At 37.4% G+C, this 17,213-nt stretch overlaps 1 protein-coding gene across 1 annotated transcript in view; it reads left to right on the forward strand.

Moving 5' to 3' along the window:
- The first annotated feature begins 6,446 nt into the window (after positions 1-6,446).
- Positions 6,447-17,213, forward strand: part of LOC134851003 (E3 ubiquitin-protein ligase HERC2-like) — a 71,622-nt gene continuing 60,855 nt past the window's right edge. Inside the window, exons 1-6 of the mRNA XM_063866873.1 lie at positions 6,447-6,505; positions 6,574-6,640; positions 6,935-7,060; positions 15,562-16,108; positions 16,587-16,888; positions 17,078-17,208. Coding sequence (XP_063722943.1) covers positions 6,455-6,505; positions 6,574-6,640; positions 6,935-7,060; positions 15,562-16,108; positions 16,587-16,888; positions 17,078-17,208 — 1,224 coding nt within the window. The 5' untranslated portion in view covers positions 6,447-6,454. The remainder of the gene's footprint in view (positions 6,506-6,573; positions 6,641-6,934; positions 7,061-15,561; positions 16,109-16,586; positions 16,889-17,077; positions 17,209-17,213) is intronic.

A 17,213-nucleotide genomic window follows, 5' to 3' on the forward strand; every position in this document is an offset into this window, starting at 1 on the left:
ATGAGTTTCCCTGCCATCGCTTGCTGCAAACATGGTGGTATCCCGAGCGTAGTAATCTGGTGTTGATCTGGGACTCTGGAGAGCTGTTCTCCATGGGTTTACCAGACTCATCACGGCCCATAACAATAGTGATAGTGGGAGTTATGATGGCGATAAGATGGATGGAGGCTCATGTGAGAGAGAACATAGACAGGAAGCGCCAGCGAGAGAACAATTGCAGAAATTGGATTGTCTAAAAGACTTAGATCTTTTTGAGACAACGTGCAAGATTCTGAAAAAGATATGGGCAAGAATACGACTGACGCCATGGTTTAGAGCCAACATGACTGCATGGTTGTACGAGTATGCAAAAAAGCATATGTCGAAGCACAGCCGAGTGTATAGTGGGTATCAGTTGGACATTGGGGCAGGAGCTTTCAAGCGAGCTTTCGTGACTCATCGGAATGCAGTGAGCACCGCGGTGAAGAGAATTTCCAGGACAAGTGAACGTAGTGGAAAGGAAAAAGAAGAGATGTTGAAGGAAAATTTGGAGAGAAACGCGACGTTGTGTCTCCACAACAGCTTCTGCCGGAATAGAGAATCTAACGTGGATCCCCTACCTTGTTGTAAACAGAGGGTAGAAGAGCAGAAGTGTTGGAGGACTGCTTCCAACAGCGTCAGAATAGCTAACGATGTGTTGCAAGACACAAAAATTGAAAGTCCAGAGTCAATGTCACAGAAGGAGGAGATGGAGCATTGACAAATGGCCGAAAAACAAGACGCAAAAAGAGACGAAATTAGAAGAACAGTAACGTTTTTGTCGACCCGATGTTGAAAAGACCACCAAAAGAACTGGCTTGGTAGAGACGGTGAAAAGCATGTAGAGCTCTGTTTAGACGTTGGCCAGTCGTCTTAGAACTTAGCTTTATTTTCCGTCGATATGTATCTTCCGGGCGAATGTTACAATGATGTTTTTATGGCGCTCCTGGGTGGGCTTTTTTTTAGCATCATGACCGGCAGAACCGTTAACGAGCACTCCGCGCCGAGCGGATGCTCACATTAACGCCCTTAATAGGCCAAAACCGCCGGGGCGGAAGGGTAGTTTGGAACGCGGAAGCCTTCCGGATTACCATGAATAGCTTTTTAACCTAGTTAATACCAAAAATTCACGAACCAGGAAGGGTGGGGGGATTCGCGGTCCCGTCATCTTCTGAGTGGTCTGTGACCAAAAACACTTAAAGATATATATATAAAACCAAACAAAAAGTAGTATAGTACCCAAGAAAAACAAAAAACATGAAAAATAACCAAAAAAAAAACGAAAAACAGTAAAAAAAAAAAAGTAAAAAAATCAGTAGAAATCATCAACCCCAGACAAGATGTGATCCGACCCTCCCGTTTGTTTTTGATAGATATATTGTTGTTACAGGCATTTATCTCAATCAGGATTGTAACGATCATTTTTGCAGCCCGTTTGTGAGGCTTGTACTGTAGGGTTGTTTGAGTATTTAAGCACGTTAATGCTAATTTGCGCTCAATCCGGAAGGTTCTGCTGATTTGCGCTCAATCCGGAGGGGTCTTGGGAGAAGACTGATCCGGCCAGCAGTACAAGGAGCAACAAGAAGGGGCTCAACAACAACAACAATCGACTGTTGGGAATCGTTAACAAGTTTTGTATCCCTTTTGGTACAAGAATTAAGATAGTAATCTGTGGGGGGCTCGACAGTGCTGCACTGTAGTGACCCTTCACCGAACTGCGAATATCTGAGTTAAGCACCTTAATTCGGATATTGAACAAACCCGGAGGGGTATAGTATACTAACATTATTACTTTTATAGCCCATATTAATACTCCTATATCGTTTTTCAGTGAAAAAACAAAGAAAAAATACCGGTTTTTAGGGTCAAAATAGCGATACTTTGATCCCCCCACAAATAGCAATTTTTGACATATCGATAATTTTTGAAACGGAAAAAAGCGCTAAATTAGTGCGTTATATCGTAATTGCACTACTATAGTTGGTAGAACCGGTTAAGTTTAGTTTGGAAGTGGTTGGAACTATTTTGGTACCAAAAACCGAATTTTCGTGATTTTTGAGAAAACGGAAAACTATAAAATCAGAAATTTTTTTTGAAATTTTTGAGTTAGGACAGTAAAAATAGTTGTTCGGACAACGTCCAATAGTGAATCTACAGATTCTAAAACCCGCTTCCCGAAAGCCTTCCGGGTTACAGAGAAATCGAACTTAACGTGTTTGATTAAGTGGATTCATCAATACGGAGGGGTCCAGGTAGCATAGTTTTTCGCAAATTTTTTCCACTTAAGCGCTTTAGATCGGGTCTTTTGCATTGAACTAGAAGAGTATAGACCTTCTGAGCTCGGATCAAAAATTGTTAGGTCGAAAAGAACAAAATTGCAGAAAAAGTTAAGCGGAACCAATAAGAGAGAAATTTCTTGAATTGAGAAAAAAGACGTTTTGGTTAATAACTTTGGAACTACTGGACAGATCCTTTCAGAGGACCTTTCGAATTGGCTGTTTTGAACGAATAAGAGCGTTATTCGGACGATTGGACAAATAGTGAAGGCTGAAGGATTCGGAAATTCCTAAATTTTAAAAATTCGAATGGATGACGTAATAATTCTAAGAAAAACAGCCATTTTGGAAAAAAATATATATATAGACACAACAACATTAGTTGCGACGACGACAACAACGGAAAAACTGAGAATCAGAATCAAAGAAAAGTAGAAGAAGCAGAGACCGCTCCTAGTTGCAACTATTGTGCCGCTACAAAAGTTGCAAGGCCGTTGCGAACAACGGTGAAGGGTGTGAGACAGCCTTCTGGAATGAAAATAAAGGTCTTATTTCCCCGGATTCGAGAATCCGGAGGGGTCTCGGGATTTGGACTGAAACTGTTTTACATAAACTTTTAGCTTCCCTATTATGCCCTGAGTTGAATTTAACTAACATCTGAATAAATTTTGCAAGAATGAGAAGCTAGGAGTTGGGGGGGGGGGGGGGGAAGGGTTGATCCATCTTCGATGGAGATGATCATTTTTATCTACTGAACAAAAACAATAGTAATATAATAAGTAGTAGTAACCCTGTTTTTGGGAGTGACCTCGTGGTCTGGGGATACTGACACCCATCCATGAGTTCACTATTTCTGCATTTAATTAAGTTAATTTGAGCGTTCTGGTCGAAGCCGGAGAACAGTAACGTTTTTGTCGACCCGATGTTGAAAAGACCACCAAAAGAACTGGCTTGGTAGAGACGGTGAAAAGCATGTAGATTTCTTTTTAGACGTTGGCCAGTCGTATTAGAATCTAGCTTTTTTTCCGTCGTTATGTATCTTCCGGGCGAATGTTACATTCTTCCCGGAAGGCTGGACACGTCGTCCAATTACCCTTCCTGGTTCTCGGGATTCGTGTTGTAACGATTGTAGCTGCACAATCGTTACAACTCGGATTGGTTTTCTGATTGTTGTTTTCTACTTCAACCTCGATCTGTCTCGCACAGTTTCCGTTCACCTTTCTCTTCAACGAATTTTGCTGTTGTCTCTTTTGCCATTTTCTTTTTAGTTGTCGCGAAATTTCGAAGTCATAACTTGTCTTTCTTTTCAAACCAAATTTCAAAAACTAATATGTCACACAAAAATTGACCATTCCTAATTCGTCAAACTGAACGACTAACACCGCCAACTTTCTCGCTCAGCTGCTATAATAAAAGTTCGAATTCGAACTGCATTTTGATACATTCTGGTCGAATGTCACAAATTCCACCTATGTTGGCCAGACATTTCGATATTTATTCACGAGGGTCGATGAACACCGCAAAGAAGACTCCCCAGTAGGGAAACACTTGTTAGAATGTATTAAGAAGTTAGGCAGTACTTCCTTGCTGAAGTCGAGATTATAGACCAAACAGTCAACACTTAGAAGCAACTCATACTAGAGGCTTTGCATATTTGGAGGGAGAGGCCGAGAATCAACTCACGCAATGAATTCAGGAGCCGGGAACTAACACTAGATCTATAGTCCATGTATAACATGGCTGAAAGTCAAAAACTGACATGTCAGAAGAAATTTTTGCTAAAAAGTAAATTTCAAACGTTTTCGCAACTATGTGCATCGTCAGGATTTTTACAATAAACTACTCTAAATGACGATAAAACATCAATTTACAAATGTTATTTACAATAAATCACATACAATTTGGTTCTAAACCATCATGATAAAAAATTAGCCAATCACAGTTGACCTCTAAATTACTATTAAGATTAAAATACTTTTAACCTCTAAAATTAATTAAACATTTTAAAATTAATTTGTCTGGAAGTTTCTGAGTCATAATTTCGATTTAGACATGTACGTTTTGAATAAAAAACCAAAAATATTTTGGGACTAAATTTTCAGTGTTAACTCCCTGCTCCTAAACTCATCGCGCGTGTTCAAGCCCGGTTTCTCTTTCCTGATATGTATTGCCTCTAGTGTTAGCAATTTTGTTTGGTTGTTTGACCTATCTATAATTTCCCAACTAAGATCTGCGCTATTTCCCTCAAGTTGGCATTGCTGAAGGTGGAGGCCTACCGGTGAGTCTGCTTTCCTATGTTCCTCAATTCTAGTGGTCAAATGTCGAACAGTTTGTCCGACATAGGTGGAAGTGCATCCACTACATGACAGTTTATAAACCACTCTTGACTTGAGGTCATTAGAAAATGCTGACTTCAGTGATGGTAAACATGATTGTAGTTTTCTTGTGGTGAAAACCACTTGAACGTTCGTTAATTTTCGTAACCTGTTAGCAAAATATTGGCTCTGGTTACCTCTATATTGCACCATCAGCATTGGGGGCTTTTCATCCTTTGGTGATTGAACTGACAAACCCCTGTCACTATCCAGGGGCTTGCCTTTACCCTCGATGATCTTGCACAAGGCGTCTGAAGCCACCTTTGCGGACCAATTTTCAGGGTACTGATTTGTCAGCCATTGCGCCCTATTAGTTTCCATAGCCTTATCAAATTGCTCCCAGCTAGATGTACTCCTAAAAACCCTGTGTACAGTGCCTTGGATAACACTACGCTTATACTGAGTTGGGGCGCAGCTTCTATAGTTCAGTATAGTCCCTGTATCTGTTGGTTTTTGATACCAACTGCAAGTTACACGCCTATCCTGCGATATATTTATGTTCAAATCCAGGAACGGCAAATTCCCCTCCGAATTAGTTTTCTCTAGAGTGAACTGCAAATTTGGATGAAGAGAATTGGCGGCATCGAGAAGACAACTCGGCTCCCCTCTGACTGTTCTAACAATGTCATCCACATACCTGAGGAACAATTTCACCTGGGGAGTATCCTTCTCCTTGTTCTTAGCTCGGCAGCAGCTTTCACAGTACCAGACTATCTCGGTTATTGATGCGTATACGTCATCGGATTTTTTTCCGCATTTTAGATGATACCAGTTTCGGCAACACTCGCATTCAACCCCCTTTGATCTATATGTGACTTTCCTGCTGCAACATGGGCACAAGCCGTTTTTGTCATTAATTTGCTGTACCCCCGTTCCCACCGGTATTTGTTGTCGTAGAGCAAATTCGTATTCTTTCAGCCATAAGTTTGCCAGAATTACAGCGAGGGACGCTCCCATTGCTAAACCATCAACTTGTACATACCATGAATCATTACACTTGAAATACACTTTGCTGACCGCCATATTCAAAAGCCTTTTCATGGTTGCTCTTTGAATTTCAGGAGGAGACTCCTGGCTGTACAGCTTCTGTAAAGCAATTTCAATTGCCTCCTTCAGGGGAACGTTGGTGTACAAACTTTTCACATCAAGAGATATTATGGTTTCATCCGGATCTAGAGGAATGTTTTCTATTTTTTCTCTAGCCTCTTTAGTATTGGTTTCTATATTTGCTCCATCGATGTTGTCAAAAAACTTCGCAAGCATTTTGTTAAGATGCTTAGTTTTTTTGTACTTTCATTTTATAATGAAAGTACAAAAAAACTAAATATTCTCAGAAATTTACAGGAAAATGTTATTAAATATACAGAATTAAATATTATTTTCATTTTTTCAGATCTTGATCGTTTTGTAAAAATATTGTAAAATTTATTAAAATTGTAAAATTATTAAAATTGTATTAAAATTGTAAAATTTTAATCGTGATGATGCACAAAATGTGCGAAAACGTTTAAATTAACATTTTAAAGTTCTTATTTTTGCTAGGTTAAGAATAAGACCACTTCTCGAGTAAATGACAGATCGCTTTGTGGTGAAATGAGAAAAACTATATGAAAACAATTTAATTTTATTTGATTTAAATTTCTAACCATAACCATTGTTATTATATTGTTAATAAATCTATAACCAAGAAAAGTTGTGTGACTTACACTTGCTTAATAATGTTAGTTATCATTTTGCAATTAAAGTGTACATTTTTTTTCTTATTTGTTTCTAGGTTCAAATGTAATGCAACGGATTTGTTTGAAGAAAGGTCACGGGCTTTCTTTTCTTATTCAGGCTAGTAAAATATGTAGCAATTTTTTCACTATGTTATTATAATATCTAAGAAACTTCTAATGTTTTAGGATATGCTAAACACAGGAAAAGCAACAGAAGACAACCGATTGCAGGAAGATAATTTATCAGACAGAGGTGAAACTGTAATCACCGCTGTCTTTCTGGTTGCTTTTGATTGAATATAATGATTTCGGATATAATAATTATCTTCATTAAAATCAAACAATTGGTTATTTTAACGTGGATCGCACCTATTAACGTTTATTCCCTCAATGGAGTATAAACAACTTATACATTATGTAAAAAAAATTCTTATTCTAGTCTCATCTTAATTAAGACGTGATCTATAAAAGACCAAAACGAAGTTCATGTAACTATCTCACATTTGAAGAATATTTTTTGTTATTAGTTACACAAGTCTCTGTTTAGAATGCTCTTGCGAAAAATGTGAAGAACTGTGTGAACTTTTCGACATATTCGCCAGTCCAAGCACTGATGTGAGCACTAGCGATAAAGCGATTGCTTTAAATCTTTCTGGGCTGTGTCGAACATCAGGTAAGACTCAGCTTATTTCAATCGATTTTATAAAGCTTGGAAAGCATTCTACTTCCTTAAAAGAAACATTTCCTCTCTTGCCGCTAAAAACATTAAGCTCAATGCGTATGTAGTATATGAAATATCTGTAATAAGTTATCCATCACCAGCTTGGTTTGCGATTAAAATCGAAAGTAAAGAGCTAGAAAGTGCTCAAAGGAAAGCAGGCTCAAAGGAAAGTGCTCAAAGGAAAATAGTTTCAGATACTTGAAATGTTTACCGGGGTAGCAATGGTTGCCCCGCGATAAAAAGTCCGACAGAAGATATCACTTGCTCAAGACATCATCTTCAAAAAATCTCCTGATTGCGGATTCTCAAGCACGCCATCTTGATTTTCCAAATTTCAATATCTTGTCCCTACCTGGGGCCCGAATTGGTGCGGTCCAAAACTTCTTACCCGAGAAAGACAAATTCAACATCATCGCTCTGCTCATCGGCGGAAACGACGCCTTCAACGGAAAAGACCCCTCCAGTATACCTGCAGGCGACATTGCTCAAGAACTGTCGAAGCTAGCCGAGGAGCTGTGTGAACGAACCAAAAAAGTTTTCGTCATCGGAATCCCTCATCGTAGTGAGAACCGAGCTCGATCTGCAAAAATAAACGAATTCCTAAGAAAGATAAAAGGAACTTGGAAGTTTAGAGGAGTGAGTGAAAAAATCCACAGCTCATATCATTTGAAAACTGACGAAGTGCACCTCAGTGAAGAAGGTCTGAAGGGCATTAAAAGTATTCTCAAGAATAAAACATTCGAACATCTGCAATACAGAAGGACATCTGGTATATTACGAGTGTCGTTTCAAGAACTGTCAGTGCCCCTATTAACGTAAGTAGAAATAGTGAACCGCAGGCCTCCCCTTTTCGGGAACCACCAGGTTTGTCTATTTCTTCTTTTTCCCCTGAGTGAGCCACAGGCCTCCCCTTTTCGGGAACCACCAGGTTTAACTGTTTTTCTATCCATAGTATAAGCAAAAATGGGCAAAAACTGCAAAACATGTAAAAGAGGCTTTGCCGGCAACGAGAAAACATACACTTGTGTCGCATGCAACGCTCAAATGCATTTGGAACCAACTTGTGTTGGGTTGTCTCTAGTGGCCATAAATGGAATAAAAGAACTAGGGCCGAATGTCATGTTGCTTTGTAATACTTGTGTGCAAAATAATGAACGAGACAACTTTATAAGATGCAAAACCCTGGCCAACATAGACGAGAAGCTCTCAAACATTGATGTAACTGAAAGCCTTAAAAGCATGGAAAGAAGACTTACCGATTTAGTAGATCAAAAAATTGGAAATGCAATGAAAACGACATGCGATAAAGTGGAAAAAACTTATAGTGCCGTTGTAGCTGCTGAAACCACCACCCGGATAAATCAAGCTCAAACCACTCAACATGCTGCCAGATCTAACTCTGATCACAACATAAATCAAAGTTTTAGGATACAAGGGGTCAAAGAGGACCCTGAGAAAACAAAAGGAGAAAACCTTGTCACAACAAATGACGAAGTAAACGAAATACTAGACATAATTGGAGTGAAGCCGAAAATAATAGAACTAAAACGACTGGGAAAATTTGATCGTAATCGAATGAAGCCAAGAACACTGCTGGTAACTGTACCTAGCGAACATGAAGCACGACTAGTACTAGCAAAAAGCCGAGAAAAGCGAGAACAATTGGTCGAAAAAGAGGTCTACCTGCTACCAGCATTGACCAAAGAGAGTGCAATTAAAGAGAACGAAATCCTTAAGAAACGAAGACAACTACTAGATGAAGGCGTTCCTCGCGAAAAGCTGAAAATAAGGAATCTAGAATTGTTCAATGATGGTGTGAAAGTAACTATTGACACTGAAGTTCAGGAACCCCAGCATTGACTAGGATTCCTCAACATTCTGCAATTAAATACTAGAAGCCTAATCAACATAGAGAGAAGAACTAAGCTAGCAAATGCAATTGCAGTTGGAAATTTTAATGTCATATGCTTAAGCGAAACTTGGCTGAACGAGAATATTCAATCATCAGAGCTTTTTCTAAGTGAATATAACATCTATAGATCTGATAGAGCTATTGTGAGTGGTAAAAACTGTCACGGAGGCAGCCTAATAGCTGTCAAGAATAGTCTAATTACCGAGGACTTATCCACCAAACATGACATTCCTGATTCATGTGTGCTATGTAGTATAAAACTTCATCAAACTGAAATGATAATTGGCTCATTCTACAATCCGCCAAAAAACAGTAATTACAGATACAAAGTGCATGAATTTGAACAACTGATCAAAGCCATTCCTAAAAACAAACCGCTTCTCTTTATGTGGGGATTTAAATTTCCCAGAAACAAACTGGAACACCCTCACCAGTACTGACGAGGAAGAAAACCAAATACTGCAAATTTTTGAATATGGACTCTTTAGGCAGGCGATAGATTTCCCAACATGTGTGAAGAACATACTAGACGTAGCCTTTTATCGGAATTGCTATACAAGTGCCGAACAAGATTTTAACGTTTCCAAGATTTATGACTGCTCAGATCACAATGCCATAATGTTTTTTATTGAATGCACGGTATCAGAGCCGAAACCATACTTGGAAAATTTTGTGTCGGGCGATTTTAGTTGGAAGGTACACATTGAAACAAGATTAAAGAAGGCAAACCAAGTACTGTACCTCCTGAGAAGAAACCTATCAGCAAAGATAAATACGTTTGTAAAGTTAGGTCTATATAAGTCACTAATACTCCCAGTGTTATTATACGGACTCTCATGTACACATATATTGAGGGGGGATCAATTGCAGTTGGAGCGATTTCAAAAGAAAGTAATCCGTTGGATCACTGGAAATAAAACGGGAGTGTACATCAACGAATTACGCTTGCTAAACATTTTACCCCTGCCCATGTTCATCCAGCTAAATAACATCTTACTTCTTGCCAGTCTTGATTCTAATGAACGAAATGAAATAGTGTTAAACAGGCGAACCACACGGGCTAGAAATACAGAAATTTTTGAGATGCGAAAAGTGAGAACGGAAAAAGCGAGAAACGAATTGGTTTTCAGAACCAGTAGGATTGTAAATCGATTAGAACCATATATTCATTTTGATAAACGAATTGGCCTCAAGACGAGAATTTTAAACACGATGTGGAAATTTGTAAACGAGAGATTTTCAGAAATGACAACGTGCACGTGGCAATTATTCTGTGATTGTATCACGTGCAGAAACAAGTGGACATTGTTTTAGAGAAGACGCCGGGACCAAGAATCCCAACAGCAGTGCTGTGAATCCCCAACAACAACAACAACAACAATATGGATAATGGGCAACTGGGATAAGAGCTATAAACAAAGACTAACTGAACTGAGACTGCTTCCATTATCGTATTACTTTGAACTACATAATCTGTTCTTGCGTGCTCAATTTCTTGAAAATTCGAATAAATCCACTATAAGTTGGTTAGCAACTAGTTAAAGACCAATTCAGGTTGTAATTGTTTTTCAAAAAACCGGGATTGTTTTTCATCGGGTTCGTTTTTTTGTTCTAGTTTCTGTCGGTTCATTTTTTTATGAAACGCCAGTTTTTTATTGGCTTATTTTCTACAGTCTGTGTTCTGTTCCAATTTCAAACCTTTTTTTTTTCTATAACTAAAAGTTCCGTAATTTCTAAATTTACCAAGTCTGATTTTGGGCTATTTTTTTCTTTTCTTTTAATTATTTAAACAGTTTCATTTTGTTGTATCGGCGCAGTCATTTTTTATTGCATAATTTTAAGAGCAATTTTGTTCGCATGCGTTTGTTTCAGATAGGATGAGTCGTATTATTTTAAAAACTTCATGAAATTTTTTATGACAACAGTTTTGTTTTCGGCTCAAACAGGTTTCGAACTAAAATTTGATGCCACTCACTAATTAATTTTCAATTTTAAAAGGATATTTATGGACTTCTTTCTATAAACCATGTTGGGTTTTTTGCAGCATCTTCTCGAATTTTTCAAGTGTTTTTTCAACTTCATTTTTCAGTTTTTTTTTCAATTTTTGGTTCGAGTCTGACCAGGACCTGTTTTTTTTTCAACGGAAAATTCTGTTACAAAAAATTGTCGGCTGATTATTTGTCTACTTATCTTTTGTCGACTTAATAGTCACATCTTGGAATTTTTTTTCCAAGCACTTTTTTTATTGTTTGATTTACGCCTACATTTTGTAATTTTGCTTATGTTGACTTCATATTTCCTTTGTTTTTTTTGCAATAAAAAATTTCCCCGGCCAAAATTATTTCGGCCTATTTTTCGTTCTTGAAATTCCATTTTTATAGTTTTGGAATTTTTTTCTCTGTTTGCAAAAGTTTTAGTTCTTCTAGGAAACTTTCAAAAAAGTAATATCAATTGAAAACCCGTTTATTCCACTGTGTGCCTGCATACTCTTCTAGAGTCTTTTTCACTTGACCCTTCTGACTACAGCCTTCGAAAAAGTGTGGGGGAATATTTGAAACTCGAAAACTACCTCTCTCAAGTATGAGTTATTGGTTTCAACGGATAGAACTATTTTGAAAACCTCCACTGCATAATTGGCTACGACCAGTTTTTTTTGCACTAAAATTATGGCCCTCGCAGTAGTCAGTAGTCAACTTTTTGGCTTTTGACCGTTTTGTGGATTTTTGACGTTTCTGGAAAACTACTCTCCCAAATCTGACATTGGGGTTCAATAAGATAACGGGCAGTGGGAAGTTCCTCTTCATTAGCGCTACTAACAAAAAATTTTACACAAGAAGTTATTGCCCTCTGAAAAGTCAAATTTTTGGTTTTTTGACCGTTTTCTTGAACTTTTTGAATATTCTCGAAAAATACCCTGATTTACCTGAGATTTTGGGTACAATTTTTAGAATCGGTTTCGGGAAATTTAAAATTGTTCGCTTATGCGACTACGCAGAAATTTTTTGACTCCAAAAATTTTGCCCTTCGAAAAGGATAAATTTTGAAGGTTTTTACTTTTTCAAAAACTACCCTCCCTAATATGAGATTTTGTGTTCAAATGAAATTACAGATTGAGTAAATCCCTTCTGAATAACGTTTATGTATAATTTCTTTACACAAGATGCTGTTTCTCGGAATCGTCAAGTTTTTGATTTGTTGACCGTTTTTCTTACTGTTCTCATAGGACAGTAACTAACAATATAGGTTTAATCGAAAGAACAGGTTGTTAAAAGCCTTTCTTTCAAATTAGCTATGCCCAGTTTGTTTTAAAGAAATATGGCCTTCAAACTAGTCAAAGTTGTGAAACTTTGACAGTTTTTTGGAAACTAATTGACTTTACGCGAAAACTACCGGGCCAATTCTCAGGTTGTGTTCAATCGAGAAACCCGGCCTTGAAAATCTTTTCTGATTAAGTGGCCCTAACCTGCTTTTTGCAGAAAATCTTTCTGGATTTTGGAAAGTTTTTCAAAGTTATTTAAGAACTTTCGACAGTTTTATAGAAACTTTTTTGAAATTTAAAATTTACACAATTAAATCTGAGATGAAAAGTTCCATTGAAAGAATGAGTTGCAATAATTGATCCATCAGAAACATTGTTACCTTAATTTTCTGTAAGAGAAATTTTATCTCCTCGGGAAAATTGATTATCTCAAATTTTTTTTACTATTCTCAATTTTTTTTAGTAGAGAAACAATTAATGTTTTAGGCAGTCCAATTTTTGAAATCGTGCCGCATCAATATAGCAAACTCATTCAATATTAAACGCTTGTCATCAGCTTTAGCTGGGCGTGTAGCTGTTTTATCGAGATTTAAGAAAAGTTTCGTTCACCTAGTTTTTTTCAAAATCAAACATTTTTAAAAAATAATGTTTGTTTTTAGTTTGTATTGGATCGCAAGTTTCAAATGTTTCAAATTGAAAATGCTCTTTTTAAATGTTTTTGTTTGACTGATCATGTTCGGCGGATTTATTTTGTCGGCTTAGTTGTCACATCTGTTTTTTTGCCCTTCAAACAGTTTTCATAGAGTTTTAAAGTCTTTTTCAATTTATTTCTGTAATTTGAAAATTTACTATCCCTGCTTTTGTTGTTCTCGTTTTTTTAGTTTTGCTTAAAAGCTGCATTCGAGGAAACCGTTTTTGGCTTATTATTTATTGGTTTTTGACATATTTTGGCGTTATTTGATACTTTTAAAAGTTCTCTTACAAAATCTTTTTTTTTTCGGCTCAACTGGTGGTTCGGCTTCGTAAGTTTTGTTCAGTTGCAAAATTTGAATTTCAATTGTCGTGCTTGGCGTGTTTTCCTAGGTATTATGAAAGTTTATTGAATCTGGTTTTTTTTCAGACGCTTTGAAAAATTTTAAATATTTTTGCAAAAATTTTTCTCAACAACACTGCCGATTTTCAAACAAGGGTATCCATAGAAAGACAGCCTACAATCTTGTGTGCCTGCATAATTCCCTGGTCTCTTTATCCTTTCCCTCTTTATCTCTACAGCCTTCAAAAAGTCTGAAATTTTGACCGATGTTGACTTTTTCGTTTTCTCAACTAGCATACCGAAACAGATATTGGTTTCAATTAGTAGAACAGTTTTGAAAAGTGCCCCTCCATAACCGGCTACGTCCAAACTTTTTTACACGTAAATTGCTGGCCCTCGGAATAGTCAACTGTTTGATTTTCTTTAACCGTTTTTCGATTTTTTTTCCGAAAATTAACCTCTCAAACCTGAGATTGAGTGATCAAAGGAGTTAACGAGTAGTAAGAAGCTACCTGCATTAGCGGTTACTCACCTTTTTTCACACAAAAAGTTATTTTCCTCGAAAAAGACCTTTTTTTAGCGTTTTTAAAATTTTATGAATTTTACTGATAAATACCCTCCCATATATGTGAGTATGGGTTTATCAGAGAATCGGGTCGTTGGAAGTTCTTTTGCATACGCTTCTACGACCAAATTTTTTGACACAAAAAATTATAGCCCTCGGAAAAATCAAAGTTTTGATTTTTGACAGTTTTTGAAATTTTTTGACTGTTTTCGAGAACTACTCTACCAAACCTAGGTTTTTGGGCTCAATCGAAAATACAGGTTGCGTGAATTTCTTCTGCACAAGCAGCTACCTCCATTTTTTTTAAAAATAAAAAACTACGATTCTCGGGATTGTCAACTTACTGATTTGTTGACTTTTTTTGGTTTTTCTCAATAACTATCCAGCCAAATCTGATATCATATTTTACTCGACACAACAGATTGTTGGAAGCTTACCTTTTTATTTTGCTACGCCCAATTTATTTTACAAAAGTTATGGCCTTGAAACGAGTGAAAGTTTTGAAAAATGGACGGTTTGAAGTTTTTTTTACTATACTCGAAGATTACCGTTCCAATTCTCAGTTTAAGTGTTCAATCGAGAAACCCGGTTTTGCGAATCTTCTCATTTTTATCAGCCTCGGCAGCCCTTTTTTCATCCAAAAAAAATTAAGGATTTCGTTAAGTCAAGTTTTTGAACTTCGACCGTTTTCTAGAAACTTTTTGGATTTTCTTTAAAAAAAACTACCCTATCAAATCCCGATGAAAATTTCAATCGAAAGAAGCGGTTGCGCAAAGGTTATGTCTTGGGGAAAATTCCAAAATCTAAAAAAAATTTCATTCTGACTTACTTTAGTTGCGAAACATCTAATGTTTTGGGCAAATCCAATTTTTGAAATTACGCGTTTCGTCCCGCATCAGTAGAACAGATTCAAAAAATATCAAATACGTACCGGCAGCTTTAGCTGGGACCTCAACGACTTGTGCTTTTTTATGATTGGTTTGTATCGCCGCTGTGTGCAAAGCTCTGTTTCGCCTCTTAGCTTCAAGAAAGAGCAAGATTTGATAAATTGGAGAGTCACCCTGTCTTGTAAGGGTCTTGTTATCGGGAACTAGATTTTTTTCTTGTCAACAGCTTATCTTACATGTGAAGTTGAAGTTCAAGTTACTTTTCTAAGGAAACTCCTAGACTGCTTCCCACTTGGCTATAAATTGAAATGGACTTTTGTTTGTCTTCTTATGCTTTGTCGGCTTAGTAACCTCATTGCCGAATTTTCGTAGTTGATGCAAATGTTTTTGGTGTATTCCTATAAAATGTAAAAGTAATAGTCCGGACCAGTATTAAGTTTAAAAACCAGTCTTGAAACTTAATGAATGGCTCACAAATTTTATGCCAACAATTGCTTATGGCATTTTTTTGTTTTCGGCTCAAATAGCGGCTGTTTTTGACTCGTTGAACCCATTGTTGGCTTAGTGGCGACTTGTTAAAAAAATAATGACATATTTAATGCTGTTTGTTGTGTTTCTTGGTTATTAAACTGGTTTTTTTTCCCAAAAATGCTTTTTTAGATTTTGTTTTTTCCGTCCTATTTTCTATTCGCTAGCTTGCAATTCTATGCTTGCGTTGTATCAGCAAATGTGTTGCAAATTAACATGGTGGGAATCATCTGCGGTATTTCTACAGCAACGGACTGTTTTTCGTTTAGGTGTTTCCCCGGAAAGTATTCAAAGTTGCGCAAAAGATATAAGGCTGAACCAAAGTCAAGCTTTGTCCTCGGCTCACCATACACTTCTTTCAAAACGTCTACGAAAACTCACAAGCCATGTGGCTGCTTACTATTCGACATTGCGAAGCAAGGAGTCAAATAGCAGCTGTATCAGAAGTATACCTGCCGCAAGCTGCAGAAGAAGGTCTCAGATCTCTCAAGAACTGGGAAAACAGAGGAAAATCGGCAATGCGTCCGCGGCAAACGTCAATACAGAGTCGAGTTTGGAGGCGCATAATCCATTTAATGTCGCCCTTGGTAAAAGCGCATTGAGTTTTGCCTTCAATTTTCTCAAAAGGTGCTGGAGGTCCAACCATGTCGAAGATCATCACATGTGTGGTAGTCTGCTCCATGACTGTCTGGAAGCATTCGAGAGTATCCCGGTGGCTTCTTTGTTTGGTCGGCACAAGGTTCAAGAACCAGTGAATGGACCGCTTATTGAGATTGCCCATCGCTCAATTCAGTTTCTCGAATCTTGTCTACAAGGGTTAGCCTCGAGTTTTATTTTATTTTATGCACCTTAGAGTATGCGAAATTGAAATATGGACATGACCACAGTAATTCGAGTATTATGTTACTAATTGTATCAGGTGAATAAAAAATTGTTTATCTGGTTGAATTAGTGTATGAAACGTATAATGGTGTGGTTAGCAACTAATATGAAATAAATTTTATATGTACCGGGATTAAAACAGAATGAATTGATATGGAGTAAAAGTATAGGATCCGGGATATCGTACCAAACGAGGCTTGTAATTGGAGAACAGTGGACTGCACTCCTGAGTTGATCTGAAAAGTTGGCCTTTTTGTAAAACCTGAAAGCTTTTGTTACATAATTTGAGGTTTTATGTAAATTTTCATGACATATTTTTAAGATATACTGGAATTTATTGTTTTCTTTCCGATTTTTGGTTCACATCCAAAGGTCTGAACGAATAGATTATATATGTTTGATTGTGACGCAGGAAAAGTGATGCTGTGAATGGAACTGCAAGTGGGTGTGGGAGTGGACTGAAGGTTCCTCTCAGTGACAGATGCCTGTGTGTTGCTGTGAGGATGGAACTTGGTCTGCAGTTGGGATCACTAGCAGACACTCTGAGAGTGATTAAGTTCTTACTGCAACTGTGGAGTCAACGAGAGGAGAGAGAAGAGAGGTCAAATGAGAACATCATTAGAAGTCAAGTGCATACACAGCACACTAGTCCAGTTGGGAGTGCAACTGGCGAGGGAGATCAATGCCAGGGATCGGAAAGTGCTCAAAGAGAAAGTAAGAGATACAATAAGAAAAACCAAAAAGGAGTTTAGAAGAAAATGATGGTACTTCATTTCGTTGAATAATGATCGAAAACATTCCGCAGAAAATGATTAATACAGCTCAACCTTCAAAAGTAATTTTTAATAGTTTTCATGCCTTTGAAATCAAAAATGCCTGTGTAATCAGTAAGTTTTTTTAAAGGTCTGAACGAGCACACGACGACCAGAAGTCTTAAAGCTGCGCCACTTGCAAAACAGCTCAAGAGGTTCTCGAATTCTCTCAGCCTACAGAATCCGAAGTCACATGGCAGTTTGGACCAGTCAGAGGAGTTTGTAAG

Source organism: Symsagittifera roscoffensis, chromosome 7 (assembly GCF_963678635.1).
Source record: "Symsagittifera roscoffensis chromosome 7, txSymRosc1.1, whole genome shotgun sequence".
Lineage (NCBI taxonomy): Eukaryota > Metazoa > Xenacoelomorpha > Acoela > Convolutidae > Symsagittifera > Symsagittifera roscoffensis.